The sequence below is a fragment of the Dipteris shenzhenensis genome, chromosome 24, assembly GCF_047967505.1.
Source record: "Dipteris shenzhenensis isolate YYH24624 ecotype China chromosome 24, Dip_SZ_1.0, whole genome shotgun sequence".
Classification (NCBI taxonomy): domain Eukaryota; kingdom Viridiplantae; phylum Streptophyta; class Polypodiopsida; order Gleicheniales; family Dipteridaceae; genus Dipteris; species Dipteris shenzhenensis.
This window is the reverse complement of record NC_141619.1, coordinates 5,160,907-5,187,223: the sequence shown is the minus strand read 5'-3', so window position 1 is coordinate 5,187,223 and position 26,317 is coordinate 5,160,907. Positions and strand designations below refer to the sequence as shown.

The following is a 26,317-nucleotide window of genomic DNA, read 5'->3' as shown; positions in this document are numbered from 1 at the left end:
CTTGGCCTTCCATGACCAAGTCCCAAGTCTAGATTTTGATGATACTATCATACTATCTTAAATGGCAGCTTTCAAATTCAGATTTACTATAGCCTCCTAGGCTCCTTGTTGGAATGGTCACCTCCCCATCTGTAAGCCCCCATATGAGGAGAGCATGGGGGAGGTAGACCTGGAGATATTAGGGCTGTTACATGGGCAGCACATGAGCTGCCATGTGGGCAGCTGTCAAGGCAAAGGGCAGGCCATGGACCTGCAGAAGAGGCAGCAGATGAGCACGCTGGAGGTAGCCACACGGCGAACTGTCTGGCAGAGGATATGGGCAGGCTCGGGGCCTGCATCAGGCCTGGCAGAAGGACGGAACAGCCTCTGGCTATAGAGGCCTGCTTGGCACAATAAATGGGCAGGCATAAGGCCTGCAAACAGGCCTGCAATAGGCGCAGGAATGGGCAAAGGCAGCAGCCCAAAAGGGGCTGCCAAAGGCCCTTTTAGAGGGCTGGTTGCGCCAGCCAACCAAGTCAGTTGGTGACAGACCAGGTCGGCCAGTCTGGTCGGGCCAGGCTGGTCGGTTTTTGTCTGCAGTCCTTGGGGGCTATAAAAGAAGGGCTTCCATGCCCTCATTCCATATCTTCTGGAGCAGCAAAAGACAGGCAGACAGGAGCAGCAGGAGACCTACCCTTGGAGCCTATTCCCAGAGGACCAAGAGGAGAAGGAAGAGCTGCAGACTGAGCTTGGAGGGCTGCCTACCTAGGCTGACATTCAGGGCAGCAAGGTTGAGGAGAGGATCACTCTAGACAGAGAGTCTACATTTGCTCAAGGTGGAGCATGCTCAGAGATCTAGAAGTGCTTGACATCTAGTAGGAGAACCTTTTGGTATTGTATCCTGTCCTACTTTATGGACGGACAGAAATATAAAGAGTTGCTTCTATATTAGTTTCTGAACATTGTCTATTTACTGGCTTGCACATTAAGTTAAGAAGTCTGTGATTCCACACCCCACACCACACTGTGTGAGCTCCTGGGCATTACTAACAGTCTTCCGCTGTGCGTACCCACTGTTGGGTAATCTCTAACACTCCTTGACCTTCACAATTTCAGCTATTAAGGCCACGTGACTATGTGTTCATCTATGGATGACACCCCCATGATTGAAGCTCGACTTTTCTCATCAAAGAGCTGCCCTGCCCCTTCGGAAGTACAGCTGAAAGGAGAGTAAAGCTTTGCTTTTGGGAAGTTTTCACGAAAGTTTCTTGTTCACGGGCTGATCGACCAAGTCGCAAGTCTAGTTTTTAATGATACTATCATACTATAACCTCATCCAAACTTGTAGGCTCCTATCCTAATCTCAGCCATCAAGGCCAATTGACCATGTGTTCTGTGCTCCTCTATCCTTTTTGACCTTCAAAGTCCCATCTATGGATGACTCCCCCATGGTTGGAGATGGACTCTTCTCATCAAAGAACTGCCCTCAAGCTGCCTTGCCCCCTTTGGAAGTTCAGCTGAAAGGAGAGTAAAGCTCTGCTTTATGGAAGCTTTTTGGCGTTTCAAAGACCTACAATGTTTGAGAAGTGCAGCGGAAATGAGCGGAAAAGAGAGAGAGAGAGAGAGAGAGAGAGAGAGAGAGAGAGAGAGAGCACACCTCACACACACACCAAACTGAGGAGAGAAAGGCGCAAGAGAACTGCAAGTGATCTCTAGAGAAAACCCCGCTACAACTGGGGGGAAACCTCGGAAACAACGGGCTGCTGAGAGCTCTCACAACCAAGTGGAAGGGAGCACAAGCAAATGGATGAACTGCTCCACTACCCTCCTCCTCAAGTGCATGACTGGGCCGGCTCTGCTGCCCTGCAAGAGATGAGAGATCCTACTCCATGAGATGGAAAATGAGGGGAGGGGGGAGGCTAATATATAGCCCAGCCCCTAGCCCCCCCCCCAGTCGGTCAGCCTGCTAGGGCACCGACCAGCTGCACATAAGGGGCCAACCCCACTGCTGTATGTGGGCCGACCCACCTCTAGGGCTGCCCTAAAACAGGGCCGACCAGGCTGCCTCTGCCCCCATATAAGGGGCTCACCCCTACCTGCATATGATGGAGGGCAATTTGGTAATTAGACACAAAAGCCTAGAAGAGCATGGTAAAGTGACAAATCTGGATCACTAATGCATATTGCTGTAAATAATATATAATCTGTGACTTCGCCCTGTAACAAAAAGAAATAACAATAATATATCTCAAAATTTATGAAAACAACAAAACGATATGTTAAAAACTCCCACCCCATTTATATAATTGGAAGTGTAACCGTCACCACTTAATATGAAAACATGTTTTATGGAAAGAATCCCTACATAAGGGCATCCCATCAAACTTACTGCGACTAGGAGTTAGGTCTCACATACATTCAGCCCACCTTGCTTTCCCATATCTCTCTCTCTCTCTCTCTCTCTCTCTCTCTCTCTCTCTCTCAACCTAGCCTGTCGCTCAGCCTAGCCTTCCTAGAGCCCCGTTTTAGGTTGGGAGGAGCGTTGCAGCAGACAACCAGCGAAGTAGGAGTTCGCGCTGCCAAGGGGACTTCAGGCCACCAAGAGGACTTCGCGCCACTAGGAGGGCCTCGTCTCATTTCGTAGCAGGGCACACCTAGCTCCAGGGTTTGGGCTGAGCCACACAGGCCACCAAGACACAAGACTTTCACCTCGACTCCAACCAAACCTTCATACTCCTCCATCGCGGCCCTCCCTTCGCCTCCCCGCAAAGACACCCTCCCTATATGCAAAGAATTATCTACAGCATAAGAGAATTGTGAGCATGATAGACCCACAAGATATTTACAGCAGGAAATCCGTGAGCTCAAGCTCAGACTTGCAGCTCTAGAGAGGAAAACAAATGTTTTGAGTATTGCAGATACACAATACAGCAGCACCTGCACCACAGATGGTGACTACAGTCCAGGACTTGGTTACAACTCAGCACCTAGTCAGTGAAACAGGAAATTGCAGCAACATTGGACACTATAATCAACACATCGGATGTATGTAGACTTAAGTACAAGAACAGAAAAAAGGGTGGCAAATGCAAGAATCATATGCATTGGGGGGCTACCATAGGGCTGGTTTGAAGGAAGTCACAAGGAAAAGCTGGATAACATCATGGAAAGCTGAAGATGTACTTGCTGTCATCCAGAAGGGGACACAAGCCAAAGTATGCTCCCAAGACAAGATGAAAAGCAAGATTCTCAAGAAAACCAATAAGTTGAAAGGTACTAAGATATGGATAGCGGAGGAGCTCAATCCAACTCAGCTCAAACTGAAGGCCGCTGAATTGACTAAACTGAAGGATGCTCGAAAGGAAGGAAAATGGGCTCTTTATAGGGATGGAAAAAGCATTAATCAGAGATTTCCCATCCAAAACTAAAGATTCAATCTTAAACCGATGTTATTCAGGTCACCTTTATAGATAGTATTTAAATGTAGCTATGCTATAATAATTCGGGGCTGAGCTGCTATAGGCACTCACTCAATTCTCTCTGATTTTTCCAGATGGTGTAAGTCTTTTGACGTTTTGTACTCTGTCCCATAGGCCTGCGAGGCCTTTCGCGGACATGAAAATCTCTCTTTCTCTCTCTCTCTCTCTCTCTCTCTCTCCCCCCCCCCCCGCCGCAGCCTCCCTCACCCGCTCAGCCACCAGCAGCAGCGCCACCACAACAGCAGCCAGCAGTCGCCGCCACCTAGAAGTCACCATCTGCCTCAGCAAAGGACACATAACCCCAGGGTTTGGGCTGAGCCCCAAAACCCAACCGGGGCTAGTTACAGCAAGGGGCGCCTGAATATATGCAGGCCACTATGGATGGGGATGCCAAGACACCTGTGGCCTTCCACAAGATCAAGAGACTTGTATCGACCCCGACAAAAGCACTATATTCCTCCGTTGCAGCTCTACCCTCGCCTCCCCTCTATGTGTTTGCAAAGACACTGTCCCCATACGCAAAGAACTATCTACAGCAGAGGAGAATAGTAAGCATGATAGACCCACAAGAGCATATTTATTACTTACAGCAGGAAATCCGTGAGCTCAAGCTCGGACTTGCAGCTTTAGAGAGGAAAACAGATGCATGGGACGCACAAGAAAAACAGGAAATTATTCATGAGGTACTGCAGATACACAATACAGCAGCACCCACACCGCAGATGATGACTAAAGTCCAAGACCTGGTCACAAGTCAGCTCCAATCAGTAAAACAGGAAATTACAGCAACACTGGACACTAAAGTTAACACATCGGATGTGTATGAAGAAGTACAAGAACAGGAAAAGAGCGTGGCTAATACACGACTCGTACACATAGGGGGGCTACCAAAGGGCTGGTTTGAAGGAACTCAAAAGGAAAAACTGGAAAATATTATGGAAAGAACCCCACAACTAGAATGGGATGCTGAAGACGTAATAGTTGTCTTACAGGAAGGAGACACAAGCCAAAGTATCCTTCTAGAACAAGATGAAAAGAAGCAAGATTCTTAAGCAAACCAATAAGCTGAAAGGCACTAAAATATGGATAGCTGAGGAGCTCACCCCAACTCAGCTCAAAATGAAGGCCACTGAATTGGCTAAAGTGAAGGATGCTCGAAAGGAAGGAAAATGGGCTGTTTACAGAGATGGAAAAGCACTTATAAGAGACTTCAAATCCAAGCCTAAAGACTCTCAGTCTTACACTGATGTAATGCAGGCTGATTATCGTTGGTAGAAGACTGTTGTTAACCTATAATAACTTTGTGAGTGCTATATACACTCACAAGAGACTCTCAGTCTATAACTAATGTTTTGGTGTTCACCTTTTGGTGTGTGTTTGTCCCATAGGCCCGTGAGGTCTCCCAAGGACATCTCTCTCTCTCTCTCTCTCTCTCTCTCTCTCTCTATATATATATATATATATATATATAGCAGCAGAGAGGGACCAGAGGTGTTGGTATGCCCGTATTCGCCGATTGTTTGAGAGCCTGGGGCTCGTTCAATATAGACAGGCTATACCCCCATTTCAATATAGCGTCAAGGCCCCTCTATCCCGCTTACATATCACGAGGTGAACCAGGTCATCAGAGAGGATCTTCTACAGTTACACACTTTCAGTACTTGGTTGGCACCCCGTGAGCTCCCTGCGAAGCTCGGCTTTTACAGAGACCATTGCCTAACATATCTCAAAGAAGGGCTTCATCGACCCACCAGGGTGTTAGAAATGACCCAATAGAGGGTACGCACAGTGAAAGACTGATAGAATTGTCCAGGAGCTCACACAATGTGGTGTGGTGTGGTGTGGTGTGAGGAATCACAAACTTCTTAACTTAATGTGCAGAATAGATGTGCAAACTCGTCAATAGACAATGAACCGGCTAGATAGAGAAACCACCACAATAATATATTTCCGTCCAAAGCTATGGACAATATACAAAAGAGATAGATCCAGAGTCCCACCAATGTTGTGGTCCTCTAATCTTACCACAAGGTACTCCTCCTATCTGCTGGCTATCTCTAGACTCGAACCCGCGTGCTCCACCTTGAGCGTCTTTAGACTTTCTGTCCAAAATGATCTTCTTACCCTTGTGTGTCAGCCTACATAGGCAGCCCCTGTCAAGCTTTGTTTGCAGCACACAAGTCCTCTTGGTCCTCCTGAATGCAGGCCCCAAGACAGCTGCTCCACTGCTCCAAACTGCTTATGAAAGGCTGCTCCAAAAGATGTTGAATGAGGGCTGGAGGGCCTCCTTTTTTAGGGGCTGAGCCCCTTGTCAAATTGACCGACCAGCCAGCCCTAAATGGGCCAACTGGCTGGTTGGCTTGCAGCCCTAACCAACCGACTAGTTGGCTGCTTTCCAAGCCCTATATCAGTACTTGGTTGGCACCCCGTGAGCTCCCTGCGAAGCTCCGCTTTTACAGAGACCATTGCCTAACATATCTCAAAGAAGGGCTTCATCGACCCAGCAGGGTGTTAGAAATGACCCAATAGAGGGTATGCACAGTGAAAGACTGATAGAATTGCCCAGGAGCTCACACAATGTGGTGCGGTGTGATGTGGTGTGGTGTGTGGAATCACAAACTTCTTAACTTAATGTGCATAGAATATATGTGCAAACTCGTCAATAGACAATGAACCAACTAGATAGAGAAACCACCACAATAACATATTTCCGTCCAAAGCTATGGACACAATACAAAAGAGATAGATACAGAGTCCCACCAATGGTGTGGTCCTCTAATCTTACCACAAGGTACACCTCCTATCTGTTGGCTATCTCTAGACTCGAGCCCGCGTGCTCCACCTTGAGCGTCTTTACACTTTCCGTCCAAAATGATCTTCTCACCCTTGCGTGTCAGCCTACATAGGCAGCCCCTGTCAAGCTTTGTTTGCAGCACACAAGTCCTCTTGGTCCTCCTCAATGCAGGCCCCAAGACAGCTGCTCCACTACTCCAAACTGCATGAAAGGCTGCTCCAGAAGATGTTGAATGAGGGCTGGAGGCCCTCCTTTTATAGGGGCTGAGCCCCTTGTCAAATTGACCGACCAGCCAGCCCTAAATGGGCCAACTGGCTGGTTGGCTTGCAGCCCTAACCAACCGACTAATTGGCTGCTTTCCAAGCCCTATATAAGGGCCTCTGCCAGGCCCTTTTGGGCTGCTGTCAGGCCCCAAGGGCAGCCCCCATTGGGCCCTAACCTTGGGCACATCTATGGCCAGGTGGCTGACCCACCATAGCCTCCACCTCTGCCCCTTCTGTCCTGCTGGTTCTGCCCTTGCTCAGGCCTGTTCCAGCCCTCTGAACCTGCTCCAACAGCTCCGTCATGCTGTCATACTGCAGCCGTACCTTTGCTGAGGTCACCCGCCACGTGCTTCCATGTTCAGGGCCTGTTAGCAGGCTATGACCCTGCCCACTACCCTCTCCACTTGGCCCGTCATGCAGGTGTCTTCTCTCTCTTTGATTCTTGCCCATCTTGCTGCCCGTGTGGCCATCCCTCAGGACCCAGGTTCACCCTCCCCATGCTGCCCTCATATGGGGGCTTATAGATGGGGAGGTGACCTTTCCAACACAAGGTACACACAGATCCACCTCTCCCACTCCATAAGGATCTCGATCGGGCAGTTTTAAGTCTCATCACACTGCCTCCACATAGAGTCATAGAGCAAAGGGCATAGCCATAGAGGGCCGCACTTTGTACCATGTGCAACTCCCGGGAGATCAAGTCAAGAGGAGCATTTTGCTTTCATGTGCCCGATAAATATGAGATCAAAGGTCGATATCCAAACCAGAGGTGTTTGGCAGCAGGCCGCATTCATTCATGAGGCCGTACGACACAGGGAGTGTTTGCTCATAGCACATAGGGGAGATCTAGAACCCACCCAGAGCATGATCATCAAGTTTCTTCAACCAGACAATATTGTCCAACCGAACTCACTGTGATGGCGGTCACAGGGGCCCAAGAAAGAGATAGAGGCACGTCTGGCTTCCATGTTTACAAGACTCGATGTACGACCCACAAGAGTGACAATGACACTTGTTCGCCACAAAGCTGCAACCAAGAGACTCAAGCGAGCGGTACACGCCAACAAATACCAACGCACTATCACAAGGTTTTTGCAACCTCACACTGACATCCCCCTCCTAGGGCTAACACTCTTAATGGCTTCCACTCAGACAGTTTATCCATTTATGTACTAACGCCATCATGGGGAGGGTTATGGATTATGGATTTGGTTATGGATAATATATTTCCTGGGTGTTGAAGTCTGTTTAGTGTCTCCACCCATCAGTTTCATTGCATCAATTTCTTTCGGTCTCATAACCCTTTTTGTCTTCTGAAGACTTTGATATACTCTCTCTCTCTCTCTCTCTCTCTCTCTCTCTCAATACACGCACAACACTCGCTTCTTGGCTGCAAGCGTGCATGAATGTTTGTGCACGCGCATCCACGTCTACCCATGCACATGTGCATACATATTGAATGTAGTGATTTACACCTTGCAAACATCTTAGAAATTTCATTTTGCAACCTATAGCGACAATTCTACACATGCAAAGATTTATAGCTAATTGCATCTAGCACCTGCATGCACTTCCCGTAATCTTAACTTGTTGCCTACACATTGTCACAATCTATGACCTATAATGCACACTTGAGTAAGGCTGCCCTTTCAGCAACGAGTATTTCCCATGAGGCACAACCCACCACGAGAGCTGCAACTTTTGTAAAGAGGCATACACTTATGAAGAGGGCATATTTGTAACGTTGTAATGTATCCTCTCATCAAGGGTTGCACACACACCCTTTAGAGCACACCTTTTCACATGTAAATCCTCACTCTCTATATAACAGAGGCCTATTGTATGGATCAAACATACTTTTGACATTTGAAGCAAAATAGATATTAATGTTCTTTAGTATCATTGCAACAAAGTCCTTCAATTTAAAACATAATTGTGGCTCTAACTTTGTTAGAATATTATCTGAATATGCCCATTGCCAAAAGAAAAGATGAGCCTTTCACACAAAGCACGATGTAAGATATGTGAAAGATGTATGACATGATATCTCTCACATTGATCAGGAATATTAGCAAATGAGTCAAAAGCTATGGTGGGGGCTGTCAATCATAGAAATAGAAGGTTACCAAATAATTAATCCGCCAAAATAGTCATGTGCGATCACATTGATTTGCTACAATACAGCAGCATACATCCCTAGGGACCAACCAAAACAGGTAGTGGGGAACGCTAGTCCCTAAGTATGATACAGGGGGTAATCAGCTTACGGCCATGCAAATAAGATGGCTACACAGCAGCAAAGATTCGGACAGCTTTTGCGGCAAATGGTGTTTTAAACCTTTCATAGTATTTTTTAAAAAAATTGTGGTAAAGCTAGAACGAGAGTATGAGTTTCCACTTAACCTAAAGTGGTGTAGATTAGCAAAAATATTAGGTGTTATTCTCGATAGATCTTGCTATACAACATAAGGCACTAAATCTCTATAGTGGGTTGCAATTTGAAGAGTTTGTCGTTCAAACAGAACAATTACCCCTTTACTAACAAAGGACATGGTACACGAGGCACAAAATCTCAATAATGGGCTCCAATTTTAAGTGTTTGGCGTTCAAACAGAACAATTTCCAAAGATTGTTAACAATTACCCTAAGGGTTTGAAACAGATCATGTTCTACAGATCTGTTACAACAATTACCCGCCGAAGGACTTGAAAGAGGTCATGTTCTACAGATCTATGGAGAAAACAGACTGAATTTGCATTACTGTAAACATCACTAAGAATATAAACAGATTCCTAATTCTCACAGACGTTTTTAGGTCAAACGATTTGCAAACAAGAGCAGCCCTTTCATCAGTTTGTCAGAATCAGAAAGGCAACTTGAAATATATAGCTTCAAAACAGCAAGAACCCAAATATACGTAAATATAACTGGTCAGATATTCAGCAAAAGCCCAGCAAAAGTTTTAATCCAGAAAGAGTAAATTGGACATTCCCAATCCTGCACCAGAGCCGACCCCCGGGTAAAATACTGCACATATCTTGCAGAGCTCAATAGGAGGCATCACTCGAAAGCCCATTGGTTTTCACGCCTCACCTCTTCCTCTTCTTCTGGGGTAAAATCATTCTTAATGTTAAAAGTTTTACGGATTTCTTCGGGGGTTTTCCCCTTGATCATGTCCGCTACACTCTGGCAGGTCAGATCGAGTAAATTCTTGATATTGAGATAGTTGGCGGCCTGTTTAAAGAGACGACGAAAATCAGCGAAAAAAACTAGAAACGCCGTTGCACGTCACAGGGAAATCTTGTGTCCACACCTGTACAGAACTTCTAATCCAAGGAACCCGCTTAAATAACCTTCCGTATCGACAACCCGGCGTATATTAAAGAAGGGGATCCAGATGATACCAGAATAAGTTCAAACAGAGTAGCCTGGTCAACCTTGACAAACTCTGCGTCCCACGCTTTCACCTCATCCTCATGAAGGCCCGGCTTGTCGTCCCCGCTTTTGGGCGCCTCCAAAACATGGTAGCGGCAGTATTCGATGACTTTGGCCAGGATTTTACTGGAAACGTTGGGCAAGGGAATGACACTCTCCGTGCCAGTGTCCTCGATCATATTCTTGATGGTCTCGGACTCGTAAGCGACGACCTCGTCAACCTCGAAAAGCTCGTCATCAGAGGATTTGAGCTTGACCTTGGAATCCTTCGACATGGTGGAGGGCGAGAGACTGGAAGGAGCAGGATGAGTGAAGATATAAATGGAGACACTTAGGGCAAAACTATAAAAAACGGCAGGGGACGCGTGTATATAGCGCTGCTTTTCGTCCTCGAATCTCGTGCAGCCACGTGGGCAAGTCGCCGTTTGGTTTCTTTTTTTTTTCCTTCCCAAGAGTCAAAAGCGCAAGGGTCATTCTTGAGACCTCAACATAAAAGTAATGGCGTTCGGTTTTAGGTGTGGGTTGAGTGGAAACTAGTATGGAGCAAGGCGTTGTAGGTGGCATCTATGGGTGAACGGTAACCGCAATGTTTAATGTTCGTAGATAGCAATAGTAGAGTACCTCTTGTCTATCAAGATGTGTCTTGAAGTGATCCGTCGAACGATCCTGCAATGGTTCACTATAGGGGGGGGGACCACTTCTTGTTATAATCTCCAAATTATAATAGCCATAAAAAAGTAATCAACAAAAGACAGATTTTGGATTGGTGTAGTCACTTATATTAAATATATTTAAATGATATTTATATAATATTATATAGCCACACATAGTGTGGTTGGAGAGGTGGCGCGCTTCCTCACGCCTTTCCCTTGTGATGTATTGGTGTAATGATCCATCGGTCCATTGGTTTCGATCCATCACTTTTGAATTGGTAATAGTTGAGGGAGCTAGATTACCTTCTCGAATGTTTGTCAATTGCAGAAAGTATATGAGTGAGCGCTGTGAGACAGGGCCAATGATGTCCGATTCAATCTTTTAATTGTGACAAAGGATAGCGCTACAAACTCACATGGTAGAAATGTCTTCCCCTTGAACTTTGTAGTAGAGAGTATGATCTGCATTGGATTTCATGAATCCCAGATCATCAAAATATTTGTCGATTCTGTTGTACCAACTTCTGGGTGCTTGCTTTAAGCTATAGAGACTCTTTTTTATATGGCAAACCTTATTCTCTTTTCCTGGTTCAACATTACCTACTGGTTGTTGCATGTAGACTTCCTCGTCTAGATAACCATTGAGAAATGCATTCTTGACATTGAGCTGGTACACATTCCATCTGTTGAGTGTCGCTAGTGATATCAAGCACCGTATGGAATCCATCTTTGCTACTACTGGAGCATAAGTCTCATCATAATCCTGACCATATTGCTGTGCAAATCCTTTTGCAACTAGTCTAGCTTTGTATCTTTGAATACTTCCGTCTGGATTGTACTTCACTTTGTATACCCATTTGTTTGCTATGGCCTTCTTTCCTGGTGGAAGGTCGCATAATTCCCAAGTATTATTCTTATATAAAGCATCCATTTCTTCAATCATAGCAGTTTGCCATTCTAGCTTGTTTACTGCGCCTTCAAAGTACAGTGGCTCTTCTATAGCCATGATGGTAGTCATAAGAGCATAGTTAGTGGTTTTAACCTGAATTGCTTTGCCTTTCTGAGCATATGTCAATCTGGCTGGTGGTCTGCTTTCCCTAGTAGACCATCTGAGCTGCTGTGGCTCTGCTAGGGGTATTACTGGCAATTCTTGCTCTTCTTCATCAACCATTTTCGTAGATAACCATGTAATCGGTGCGTCTATCTCCTGTGTATTTGAGGTTTTCCATTCTGATTCCTCATCAAAGATTACATCTCTGGAGATAATGACCTTTCGGGTGATGGGATCATACAACTTGTATGCTTTGCTTTCTTCAGTGTAGCCAACCATGATGCTTTTGCGTGACTTCGCATCCAATTTCCTGTGATGATCATCATGTATGTGGGCATATGCTATGCAACCAAATATGCGGAGATGCCCAATGTGTGGCTTGTGTCTAGTGAATGCTTTATAAGGTGTCATACCTTGTATTGGTTTGGTAGAAAGCCAATTAAGCAAATAGTTTGTAGTGGCTATTGCTTTTGCCTAATACTGATTCGAAAGATGCTTCTCACTAAGCATTGCTCTAGCACTGTCTGCTAAAGTTCCATTCTTCCTTTTAGTTCTTGCATTCTACTGAGGAGTATCTACATAAGTAAATTGTCTTCGTATGCCGTGACTTTTGCAAAAGTTCATGAATGCTAAAGACATGTATTCACCTCCTCTATCTGATCTTATGACTTTGATCTTTTTGCCTATCTAGTTTTCTACCATGGCTTTGAATTCTTGAAATATGGAAAACACTTTGGATTTCTCTTTCTAAAAGTAGACCCAACAATATCTGCTGTAGTCTTCGATGAAAGTCAAGTAGTAAAGTAAACCATTGATGCTGCGAGTCTGGGCATAACCCCATACATCTGTATGAATCAAATCAAGAATACCTCTTGCTCATGAGGTGCTTTTGCCAAAATTGGTTCGCTTTTGTTTGCCGAAACTGTAGCTTTAGAATCACAATTACCTCTACTTTGATCTAGATCTATACTAACTGCCGTCAATCGATGAAAGAATAGCAAATAATTTCTTTTCTTTTATTCTTTTTAAGTGTTGGGTCAGATGCGTTGATGTAGAGGCTGATGTGCGTGTAGGAAGTGGATTTGTTGGCGAAGCTCAAAAGTGAGTGATACTTGTGCCAAAATGTGTGCATGATGTGATGAGCACGTAGGGCATAAAAAATCAATCGATTTTTCTTTTTGGAGCAACCTCAAATTCTTCTTGGATCACGAGATACGACTTGATCTAGGTGGAGGGGCGAAAGGAGTGTAAATGTGTTCAATGATGATGTGGCAATCAGGGGGTCACATGCAGTGACTGTGCCTAGTAGGGACTATGCTTGTGCAGCCCTATGCTGAGGTGGCAAGAGTGGTCACATGAAGTGCATGTGAAGAGGTAACTATGCCTGCAAGGTTTAGTGCTGACTCAAAACCTAAGGTGGCACTGGCTGACCTAACCCAAGGTCAAATTGACATAACCACGGTCTAGTTGATTAACCCTAGGGTCTGTCTGACTAACCCAGGGTCTAATGATGCTAGCAAGGGGGTCAGAGTACCACGTGGCACTGATGAGGTAGCAGGTAATTGGGCAATGATGATGTGGCATAGGTGACATGCCTGTTGACGTGGTGGATGATGTGTCACTAATGACATGGCTGCCACATGTCAGGGTGACATGGCAGTTGAATTAGTGTGCTGACGTGCCACGGTGATGACGTAGCAATCTAGATCTTGTTTAGAAAATGTGGGAGGTCTTATTTAGAAATTCGGGTTTTCAATGAAGGATTTAAGATTTAGTAATTAGCAATTTGCTAAACCCAAATCCTCTAAACCCTACCCCTTAAAATAAACCTTGAATCCTAAATCCTTAACCCAAACATTCTAAACCCTAATCCTTGCTCTTTAAACCTAAATCCTAATCTTGGCTCCCTAAACCCTAAACCCTAATTTTGGCCCTCAAAACCATAAACCCTAAACCTTAACCCTTAACCCTTAATCCGTAAACCCTAAATCCGAACCCCTAACCTCTAATCCCTAATCCTAAACCCTAATTCTAGTCCTCCAAACCATAAATCTTAACCCCTTAACCCTTAACCTCTAATCCCTAAACCCTAAATCCTAAATCTTAAACCCTAAATCCTAAACCCTAACCCAAATCCCTAAACCCTAAATCCTAATCCTAACCCTCAAAACCCTAAATTTTATACCTTAACCCCTAATCCCTAAACCCTAACCCTAAACCTAAATCCTAAACTCCTAAATCCTAATCCGTAAACCTTAACCCCTAATCCCTAATCCCAAAACCCTAAACATAAACCCCTAATGCCTAAACACTAAATCCTAATCCTATACCTCTTAACCCTAAAACCTAAACCCTAACCCCTAATCTTGGCCCTCTAAACCCTAAACCCTAACCCCTAACCCCTAAACCCTAACTCTTGAACCCTAACCCCTAATCCCTAAATCCTAAATCCTAATCCCTAATCCCTAAATCTTAAACCCTAATCTTGGCCCTCTAAGCCCCTAATCCATAAACCCTAACCCCTAATCCCTAAACCATAAACCCTAATCTTGACCCTCTAAACCCTAAATCCTAACCTATAAAAACTAACCCCTAATCCCTAAATCCTAACTCTCAAACCCTAAATCCTAAACCTTAAACCCTAACCCCCAAACCCTAAACCCTAAACCCAAACCCCTGAACCCTAAACCCTATGATTGATTTAAGTAATATCGTTTATTTAAGTAATAGTTTTCATTAGGATTAATAAGTGGGGGTGGAATTGAAAGTAGGAATGTGGGAATGGGAGTGGGAGGTGGGAGGTGGGAGTGGGAGAAAGGGAGGGTGGAAGTGGGAGTGGGAGTGGGAGAGGGGGAGGGTGGGAGTGTGGAAGTGGGAGTGGGAGTGGGAGAGGGGGAGGTGGGCGTGGGAGTGGGAGTGGGAGAGGGAGTGGGAGTGGAAGTGGGAGTGGGGGAGGTGGGGGTGGGGGTGGGAGGGTGGGAGTGGAGTTGGTGGGAGAGGGGGAGCTGGGAGAGGGGAGGGTAGAAGAGACCAATGGAAGAGTAGGTACTTGGATGGAGGGGCCAATGGGAGAGGAGATAATGTGATGGAGGGGCCAATGGGAGAGGAGACAATGAAATGTAGGGACCAATGAGAGAGAAGCACTTAAAACCCTAGCTTTTCTTATATATACTCCCCTCCTCTCATTCTTTCTCCCATTTCAACAAGGAAGAGCAAGAGAAGAAGCAAAAGGAGGAGCAAGAGCAAAAGCAAGCACAAGCATACATTTCAATTATCTCAACTTTCTAACATGAATTTTTTTTTAATTTTCTTATTTGAAATTTTATTCTAGAGAGAGAACTTAGAGAGAGAGAGAGAGAGGCGGAGGGGAGAGTGAGGGAGGGGAGACACAGAGAGAGAGAGAGAGAGAGAGAGAGGAGAGTAGGAAGGTGCTGTCGCTCCACGACAGTGCAGCACAAGAGAAAGAAGGGCGAGAGAGAGAGAGAGAGAGAGAGAGAGAGAGAGAGAGAAGCAAGGGAGAGAAGAGGCGCGGCATGGAGAGAATAGTACAAATGAGAAATTTTGAGTTATTGGATTTTAATTATAGGTTTTAAGCTCAAGGTTGCACCAATTTTAAATTTTTTAGAGTTTATATTAAAAAAAAGTATTATTTCAAAGTCTTATGGCTTAACTAGGCCAAGCTTGATTTGGTTGACCCTTAGGGTGTAGCCAAAGCTTATATGCTTACTTGGAAGACAGATAAACCCTAAGATGAGAAACAAGTGCTATCCATTGCCTTTACAACCTTCATGATTGATGATTTTCACAACACTAGTTATGCCATCACTATATGTGGTATCACCACCATAGCATCGACTTCCTTTTTTATGTGTGAAAATAACTAGAATTCCAAAAGCAACATGGGAAATCTATAGAGAATCACCTCACACTTAGAAACATTCTCTTGATCAAAATCTCTATTTTCTTTAAACTATGATTTGCTTGTACTAGACCTTGGATGTTGTCTTTGCTTACCATATTACCTTTTGGTAGCTTTCTCTTTGATTTCACACTTCTTCAAATAGCAAAAAGTTTTGGGATGTCCAAAGTTCCAATAGATAGGTGAATCTAATGAACTAATTGAAAATAGCATCACTTTTCTTAGTTAGACCCACACTTTTCCCCATTAGCCAATGAGATTTATTGCCTTCTTTAGCATTTGCAAGGCATTTACTTGCTCTTGTGTGACCTTCACAAGCCTCCCAATTTTTCACAACTCCCTCAAGAGGATTGTGGCTATTGTAAAGCATTGCCATCGAATGAGAAAGTGGCAACTATCCCTTGGTTGATTGCTTGGAGAGGATGAGCAACAATGCCATTGCATTTATGCTTCTCAAGCTCTTATGAGGTCATCTCAATAAGCTCTAAGGCCTCAATGAAATTTTAATCCTCCACAACAACACTTGTTGATGTGTTTATCTCATAACTCTGCTATCAAGTGTGTGTTTAGCTTCTCGCTATGCTTAAGACTCTTCATTTCTATTGCTTGGTAGGGTCAAAATCCAAGCTATTTTGAGTCTAAAAAAATCTTGTAGCTCCTTATTGGAGCTCATGTAAGTAGGCTCGCTTGATTTTGATTTTGGTCACCTCAGTCACACATGCTCTTAGCTCCTCTATCAAAATTGTTGGTCTTGAAGGCTCTTAGACTACTTGTCTACTTATTATTTAGCCTTTGCAACTCCCTACATGAGCTTTAAAACCCACTTTGCTTTTGCTTGAGGTCACCTAGGCCTCTTTGGGGGTTCCAAATACGTCCAACTTCTTCCCTTGGAGCTTTCTTGTACAATGAAGCCTTCATAACCACCACTGGAGCCTTCCTACTAAGACATATAAACTCAATGCAACCTTCTCTCAACAAACTATAGCATGGTTACAAGCTACTAGTAGCCAACCACCCCTAGAATCTTCCACTTCCAAGATGATTAGAGTTGGAATACTCAGTGCCACCAAACACTCTCCATTTCACACTCACACATACTCTTTCTCACATCCTCTTTTACATACAAGGAAAATGGTTCAAAACTAAAGAAAGTTGGAGAAGGCGCTGATAAAATTTGAGAACTTACACAGTGTCTGAGCACTTTGACTTAACCTTGTGGAATGGCACGTAGTCTTTGTTTCCAATCACGTCAACTCTCAAAATGCTAAAATTTCAAATCCTAAACCTGAGCACTCTCACTTAGCCTTACAGAATGGGACGTATGGTCTTTCTTTCCAATCACATCTACTAGAAACTCCATAAGTTCTAAAACAATTTTGGGATGTCATGGATAGGATCACTACAAGGTTGGGAGGAAGCTGGCATATAAAACTTCTAGGATCTTTGTGTGTGAGAAGAGAAAGTGGAATAGATCATATCACGAATGAAAGGGATATTTTAGATGACTACTGTGTTTGTTGTGGGTGAGGGGAGAGAGGGAGAGAGCTATTGTTAGTCATATGGTACTGGAATAGGGACCATAGAAATGGAATTAAGACACATTGAGGTAGCTTATAGTCTATTCTATTGAAGAAAATTGAGAGCAAGCATGGGGAATGAATCCCTAACTTTGTAGAAAATATGCTTGGATGAAAATGCAATTGTCTAATCGTGGGTGTTATGAAGTGAAATGAAAGGATGCAAGGGACTTCCCCAAACATTGGAAGGAAAATCATGGATTTCTAAATGACTCCTAGCCGCACAATACTCAATCATATCTATATTTAACATGTTTTCATGCATGTAGACATACATGTGCATATAAATAAAGCCCTTCACATCATGGGCCCGATCATAAGTACTTTATGATGTTCTTGGGTCATGCTTAAATGCTTTTGCATTTAGTTGGGGACACTGATACAATTTCTTATCCCTCACATTTGTTTTATTTTCTCCCTCTAAATATGTAGGGTGGGAGCCTACAACATGCTTAACTTGGGTCTTGCATGTCCTCCATGCTGAGATTGGTAGTCAGTATGAAGGGACCTTTTTTATGATTGTAGAAGAGCAAGCATATGGCAAGTGGGAACAGCTAAAAGAAGTATTGAAGTGTGAACATTGCAATGACAATATGACCAATGGCTAAAACTTTATAAATGGGGTAAGGCCCTATAAATATTAAAAAAAAACGTTTACATTATAGAAAATAAAAAACAATAAATTACCATGGGACATGAAATCTCTCTCTCTTTCTCTCTACCTCATCCCTCCCTCATTCACTTTCTTTGTCTCATTCCCTCAGTTTCTCTCTCTCTCTCTCTCTTTCTCTCTCTCTCTAGGGGGGAGGCGGGGGCAACGTGCATGCGTATGTGTGTAACATGCATAATACACTTACACACATTTGTGTAGAAAAAGAATTAGCAAATTTTCATTCATAGACCATAAAAAGCCATCAATCTAGTGCTGCAAATCATTAGATGAAGCAATGCTTTGTATTATTTGTAATAAATACATTTTTTCTCATACATCTAACAATGCCTTATTGGCAAGTGCATTGTTGAGGCACTAAGAATCTAAACAACTGGTGGATATTATAAAACTTCAATCCCTCCAAATGATGAACCCCTAGCATCATGTCTCTACAATCTCTACAGGATGCGAGGAACAACAATTCTAACTAGGTACAACTCTGATGAACTGCAAGGTCCACTCGTCTTCCAGCTCGAACATGACATTAGGATGTCCTTACAGAGAAATGATAACCTTAACAATGGGAGTGTGACACCAATCACACAAATCATCGTCCATGGTTTCCCATGGCTACTTTTGGCATTGCCACCTTTTGTCCATAGAAAACATCTAGAGATTTCTCCTTCCAATTAAGTATCTGCTCAACAATGCATACTATCTTGCAACATTATCATATTTTATATAAACAATAACTACAAGGCTAACTCACCGAGATGTCACATCTAAAATGTTCAACTGACATTGTATCAAATTTGCAATGTGGCATGTTCTTGTTGTCCATCCTTTATCGAATAATTCACATAACCATTCCAAATCTAAGCTCTTGTAAGTATAAGTTATGTTTGTTTTTCTCGATTTTGCTACAATTAGGAAAAAAAACTAAAAAGCATGGGAATGATAGAAACCAACTCAACCTAGCATTTCTCCATTGATACTTGGCTTCATAGCAGTTTTCACATTTGGGAACATTCAATTTCGATAAGATTCAATGATTTCTATACTTGGAAATGCCCAATTAGTATTGGCATATTGACTCCCCTTGGTAGTCTACCTAGTAGCAAATATGAACACAACAAAAGAAATTTGAATTCCATGTCAAGTAAACCATATTAATAAGTTATGCCATAACTAAGTGGAAGCAAAAAGAAGACATATCACCATCCTTGGCAAATATAAGTGACAAAGTTGTGGCCACATAGGGACTTTAATAGCTGAGCCCAAAATACACATGGCATTTTGAGCGATGTCAATAGAAAGAATCCACATTAGCAAGGACTATGGTAGACACAAGGGGCACTTTACTCGAGTATCAATTAGATCCATGTTAGTTCACGTGATAACAAGGCTACACAAGCAAGTGGACACATGGCAATTAATTTGATCAAAGGATGACTAGAGGCTCAAAAGTGATTGCATAAGGGTTTAATCACTCTGTGAGTCAGGTTAACTGAGGAAAATGTTAATTTGCTAGTAAAATTAAAATTTCAACATTTTGGAACGTTTTGTTTGCACAAATTGCAAAGCTTCCAAGGCATGAAAGGGTATCTTTTGCCATAAAAGGAGCAAAATTAGAAAGGGAATAACTTTTCATGGTTTATCCCATTTGCCATTTCTCTCAACCATCAAATTGCAAAGCTTCCAAGGCATGAAAGGGTATCTTTTGCCATAAAAGGAGCAAAATTAGAAAGGGAATAACTTTTCATGGTTTATCCCATTTACGATTTCTCTCAATCATCAAATAGCAAAAACTTGATCTACACAACAAGTTGCTTAAAGGATAGATGTGAGTAACATTGTGATTGCAAAATTCACATACCGTTTGAATTTCTTGCATTATTTTTGCATCTTGCCTCACCTAAGAAATCACCATAATGACATCAATTGCAAAGTCTAGGGTGCTAAATCCCCTAGTTTTCGTAGAAACAACTTTCATATATGGAAATTATTAATTAAGAACCTATTTCTCACACAAAGTTGTGGCCAATAGAGTTAATATAACAATGCATTTACTAGACTGAATGCACTCTAACTAGATAAACATTCTACAATGATTTGAATGCAAGATTTGTCAACATTTGCACAAGCTGCTACAATAAACATGGGTATCTTTTGATGCTTTTTTAAAATTCTTCATATGAAAAATGATAGGAATTAGAATAAGCTTTAGTAAAATGGGAGTACCATAGGTGCTTTCATTGCTCTTATTACCATCACTCTTATTGTTGTTATTAATGTTAATATAATTTTCTCTTTTTTGAGGGGTTGGGAGGCGGGGGGCATGCATTCGTCCATGCTCCATATTTAGACACATTTTTGCTAGAAAATCTCCCACAAGCTAATCCATGGGTTTTCATTAGCTCGTCTTCCTTTCTATTTTAGTCATACTATCTCAATCAAAGTTGCAAATATGTCAAACATCAATGTGAAAGTAGCACTTATGTCAAATATCAATGTACATGCTAAAATATCCATTTCCCTCTTCTAAAACCCTTTCTCTTGTCCTTCTTCATTATCTTCTTCATCCTAGGCTTTTTTTTTCCATTTGTTTGCTTTGTGTCCTCCTTATGCTGCCATGTTACCGACTAGGGCATGAATCCAACCTTAGTCCTTATTTAATTAAACCCATGCATCTTATTATGAATATGCCAAAATTCATTGATTCATAAGCCCATTGTTAAGCGAAGAATTTGTAGTCACAATCATGACTTGATGATATGCATGGGTAATGTTTAATGATGTATGTTATAGATGGCCATACTTGCTCCATATAATCCTCATACCAGCAACTCAATGGATTAAAGATTTCTTAATGCAATTTGCATTATAGTAAGATTGGCCCCCATGGTCAAGATTTGCATAATCATTCCACTTGTAAGGGTAAGCTTAACCCTATTGAAAGTCATGGTTTTGGCTCATAGTTTAATGAACAATTATATGTCTTGCTTCATGGTTTTGGTAAGCCATTGTGTGGTACATAGATTTAGGAATCCATGGCTTTCCATGTAACCAAATTGAATGGACTTAGTTCCAATGTAACCAAACTATAGTTCACGTAATCAAACTAGATGGACTTAGTTCCTATCCAACAAAACTATATGAACTTAGTCCCATCAAATTGAACTAGGTGAACTAGGTCTAGTTTTCCAATCAAAGAGTCTCATAACCTAAGCATTTTCACACATCCATCCAAGCTTAAGGAACCTTACCCATTTTGTACACCTGGACCAATTAAAAATGACACCGCTTGTATTAAAAAGTGTGAAAGAAAGACCATTTACGACTATATTAGAGGGGAAAGTGGAATCCAATGCTTATGTGTTTTTCCCATAAGCTCAATCTCATCAAGTAAAAGGAACTTGTGCACTCATTGCTCGCTCATGTCCCTCTACCCACATGGGTTAGCCAAACAAATTTAAAAAATATCTCCCACTTATTACTAGGGAAGTATGAGTTAACCCATGATCAATTTGATTTTAAGGGGGGAAGTACAAATGGGATTTTGTGATGAAACTAACCAAACTCAAAGGTTTATTTTCCTCAATGTCTATGAAGAGGCTAAGTAAAAATTCCTTGAAGGGGACACGCACTAAAAGGAGAAAATTTATGACAAAAGAAAATGAAAGACATCTACACAAACACCAAGCAGTATAAGATGATGATGAGAGAGAGAGAGAGAGAGAGACACCAAATCTTGACTTTCAAGCACGCCAGGTCAACATAAGACACATGCCCCACAAGCATTCACTCCATTTGGGGTACCATCATTGTGATCTCAACATCAAGTTGCCTAACAACCAACGTTGCCCATAGCCAAACCCTATAGAGAGGAGTCGCTAACAAAAATAGATCTTAGATATGTTCCAAAGACATCGAGTTTCCCAATGGGATCCTGGATAGGCCCATGCAAAGCTCAAACTACTCATAACCAACACATGGCAGAGAACAAAACGCCACCCCATGGGAGTGCACTCTAATGTTAATTTAAGCTTTTATCTACTCATAGATTTGTTGGGCCTTCAATAGACATTAAAAATACATCTCTCCATATACAAGGTTACCTATCTGCAATGTCATGATCATGCAGACAATCAAAGAATCTCGTACACACTTCAAAAACACTTGGACATGCGAGGGATCCTAGCAATGCTTAGATAATGCTCATCTCAATCTCAATAAGCATAGACTAATATATAATGTATCATTGTTCTCTTTTTAGCCGCCTAGAGTTTTAAGGATGCACACTAGGCATCTCTAGTTCCCCAATCACGAGAGGTCTCAATTACACAACGCATCACCTTATAAGTTGACAAGCTTATTTGGCCTTTTGCACAAAATAATATACCCTCTCTCTCTCTATCTCTCTCTCGACAAGCTTATTTGGCCTTTTGCACAAAATAATATACCCTCTCTCTCTCTCTCTCTCTCTCTCTCTCTCTCTCTCATATAATTGCTAAGGTGTAAGGTAGCCTTCAAAAGGGTTTGTTGCTCAACTCGGCATTGCAAAAGGGGTACGTTCCTACCCCACAAATAGCAACAACTCAACATTGCAACAAACTCCATGAGACAAGGAAAATTTGTTGCCTTAGAAGGATCTCAAGCAACCATGCTCAACAATAGCCTTCATTTTTAAAGCACAATACCACCTTCAAATTAGCAATAGTTTTGACCTATAGGAAGCACAATCGTTGCTTGGGATGCACAACAATAGCTCTAGCTCCGCAACAACTTTGCCTAGAGTGCAAACATTGCCCTAAACAAACCATGTAGTGCCCCACAAGCGACAACATCATTACAAAGAAACAAAAGTAAATACAAGGCTTTTTAAGCGGGGCCATGGCTAGCAAAAGGTCAAGTCCTTTTCTCAAGTGGTGGCTTCACCCCCCTTGCCTCGTACCAAAATGAACACAACTCAAAAAAGACATTGCAGATCTATAAAACTGATTGTCTACAATGGAGAATCAAGTCAACAAGCAGCTCATCTTGGAATCAATCAGAGATCAATCTATGTGTAACAGGTTTCCTTGAATCGTTCTCTGTAAGGTTGATACTTTGGTCTCTCATGAGGTTAAAATCAAAGAGAAACAAATTGATTTAGCAATCAAGAGGACAAACAAAAGAATCTAATGAATCGAAAATTGGGGTAGGCAGATCATGTAAGGACAGTACCAAACAGACGTGACATTCGATGTGAGATAAACACAACAGCAACCAGCATTGAGTGGCTAGAGGAAGAGTTGACTAGAATATATTTAGATGGTAGTCATGCAATACTCACTCTTGCCACAAGAGCTAGTAGAGTTCATATTCTCACACAATCCAACAAACTAAAAGTACGAATGTGTGGACAGAAGAACTCACTAGATCCTAACTTAGCCGAAGGCCATCGAGTTAACAAAGGTGAAGGCTAACTATTTAGAAAGGAGGGTAAGTGGCTTGGTTAGAGTGAAGGCGCTCTCTTTAGGGATTTCAAATAAAAAACTAAAGACTCTCAGTTGATAAATAATGTTAGTAAGTAGCAGTTTTTTGGGAGTGGATGCTCACTTTGGTGGCTCCACTCTTTAGTTTTCTTTACTATAATAAGTTTGTTAAGTATCATAAACGTTTCCATCTCATATGGACTATATAATAGACTTTTTTTCTTTCTTTCTCATATGAGACAAAAGCAAAGCGGGTAGAGAGCAACATCACATTTCCTACGAGCTCATCAAACTTAGCACATAATCAAAGAATCCGTAACATCATTCAACAGTCGGAGCTACAAGGGACCCCAGTCATTGTCAGATAATGCTCATCCCAATCTCACTAAGCACAAACACACATTTAATGTATCAATGTTCTTCTTGATGTTTCAAGAATGACTAGGCATCTCTAAATCCCTTACTACTTCACAATGCATCTCCTTATTACTTCACGAGTTTATATAGATGGCATTTTGCACAAAATAATAAACCTTTCATAAGACAAACGTGGATGGTATATCAGAGGCAAGAGGCAAAATGCACTTGGGTTTTTTATTTCAAGGATGGGGGGAATATCGTGTGATTACATTGGGGTCTTGCAAACTGCGATATAGGGGGGACAGGATGTAAGAAAACAAAAGAAAGGGAGAGATCAAATATTCAATGTGATCACTTCCAAATTTCAAGCTGCTTCTTTCATTAGCAAAACCACACATCATTGGGATAAAGTCCTCCAACTCATGGGATAATAGTGACACCCTAGAGGATAGTTCACATCCTACCTTTTCCCACATTACAACAATGTAACAATAGGAAGTTCTAGGTTTAGCAGACAGCTAGCTTAATGAGGCCAACTTATGCTTTAAAAGGGGGTTTCATTCATTGTAAACACTTTAGTACTCTTGTGTACTTTTAATAGTGTTTTCAAGACTGATTGTGGGCTTGCCACATGGCAATCCTGCCATAAGCAATGGTTTGTTGGCCCACGTTTTCTAAAACTACAAAAGGGATTCAGTTATACTTTCAGCACTCATTCTACACTTATGCAAGTACCATTCTACACTATCATTGTTGGCACTTCCTAAGCATCATCCTAAGGCTTGTACAAGGATGATGCTTGTACATGCAAAGAAGGATAGCATCTACCCATCAAGGGACCTGAATGGTCCCTTGCCCTCTTCATGTAAGGGAGACCTATCCCTACCCCTACCCGATTTGCTTCCATTTCTGCTTTTGTTGCTATTTCCGCTAAAATTGACCCCAAAACAAGTGGTAATTAGCAATTATGGTAGAGCCTCTGTTATCAGAGCACTTTTCTTCAAATTTTTATCATTTTGCTCTGGAATTCGGAGAATATTCTTGAGTCTTGGACCTACCCCTCTACAAAAACATGTCGCCTACAAGTGCCCCAATCCTCAGATTGACACCGTCTGTCTCAATTTGGCTCAAAGTTCAAACTACTCAGATTTGAGTGTTTGACACATCATTGTGTTCATCTTGGTCCCCTAATCAAAAGCCCCAAGGAATCACGGAAAAATTGTAAGTCTGGAGGTAGAAATCGCCTTAGTGTGCTAACAAATTCTCTAATCTATTGCGATTTGGTATTTCCACCTCCAAATGACAATTCGATTGCATTGGGGAGTTACCTCTGCTGCTACAACATCTATACCATGATTGGATTTCATTTGCCCCTGTTATTGCCTCAAAATTTGTTACAATAGGGTACAAATTTAGGGTTTTCTCAGCCTACAGCTCATATAATTTGGGGCTTTTCAGTTGTGTGTGTTATATTGCTCTATTCTATTCTGCTTGTACCTAAATTGCAGCAATCATTGGTAATTGGGCCCTTAAAACTCAGAATTAGAGCAAATTTTTGTGCATATGTGAATCTGCTACCCTAGCAGTTGATATTTGCTGTCATGCTGGATTTCTCTAAGCAGAGATTCGACAGAGCTCCTATACAGTGTCTTGGCAGAGCATTTCCTGTTCAAACACTGCATCTGACAGTTTCTCTACATAGTGATCCCAAAAAAGGTATAAACAGTGCTTCAAATAGTGAGTTTCTATTCAAAATAGTATCCTAGACACAGATTATACTGTGCAAACAGTGTTCAGGCAGTTGCAAACAATATTTTGACTACCGATTCATTTACATCATAGGGCTACCTTCAAGGAACCCTCGAAATTGGAAATTTGGTACAAAGGTAAGAAATCAGCTCCTAATTCCTATGGCTCCAAGGAAATCTGACACTATCCACAAAAGGCAAGCTACCAAGAGATCTCGAACCTCAAATGGATTATGAGGAAGCTCAATTGATGGGTCACAGGCTGGAGCGCTGGCACTCATGCAGGATGAACAGTTCAGTGATCATGAGCATGTGGGAAAATCTCAAAGTCCTTCTCCAAGATCCCATGACCAATCACCATCTCTAAGTCCCCCTCACCCTTGAACCAAGCTTGATTTTCAAGGCTTTATGGCAATTATGTTGGAACAGCAGGAGCAGCTGATGGAGAAACAGAGAAAACTGATGCAGTAGCTTGAGGACCAACAGCAGAAGCTATTTGGCCAAGTAGGGCAACTCCATTTAGTGCTGGAGTACAGGTTTGATGGGATAGAAAGAGACTCCAAGGCTAAGTTTGATAATGTCTTCACTCAGTTGAGGATTATGGAGAGTAATGTGAATCTAGTGAGGAGTAGGGTTGAGCCAAAGGGGAAGGAGATCACGAGGCATGATCCACCTAAGAAGCTTATGGATCTTGCATAGGCTCGAATGACTTTAGGAAGAGGAGAATTCATGGCAAAAGCAAGGAGGTCATGTCCTCAACAAACCCCTAAGCCTACATCTACTTGGACGAGCACCATCCCTTATGGTCAGATCATAGCCCAATTCAGGGTAAACCCCATGATGATGTGCCAAGCTCCTCCAAGATACACATCTCTTAGGAAAGGTGAGTTTCTATCCTAGCAACTCATGGTCTACAATCAGTTAAATCCT

At 42.4% G+C, this 26,317-nt stretch overlaps 1 protein-coding gene across 1 annotated transcript; it reads right to left on the bottom strand.

The window, feature by feature from the left end:
- Positions 1–9,429: 9,429 nt before the first annotated feature.
- On the bottom strand, positions 9,430–10,309 carry LOC147886117 (SKP1-like protein 1A). Its single transcript, XM_087395437.1, has 2 exons — positions 9,920–10,309; positions 9,430–9,749 (listed from the first exon to the last, which is right to left on the bottom strand). The coding sequence occupies exons 1-2, from the start codon at positions 10,223–10,225 to the stop codon at positions 9,576–9,578; spliced, it is 480 nt and encodes a 159-aa protein (XP_087251563.1). The 5' UTR covers positions 10,226–10,309; the 3' UTR covers positions 9,430–9,575.
- Positions 10,310–26,317: the final 16,008 nt, after the last annotated feature.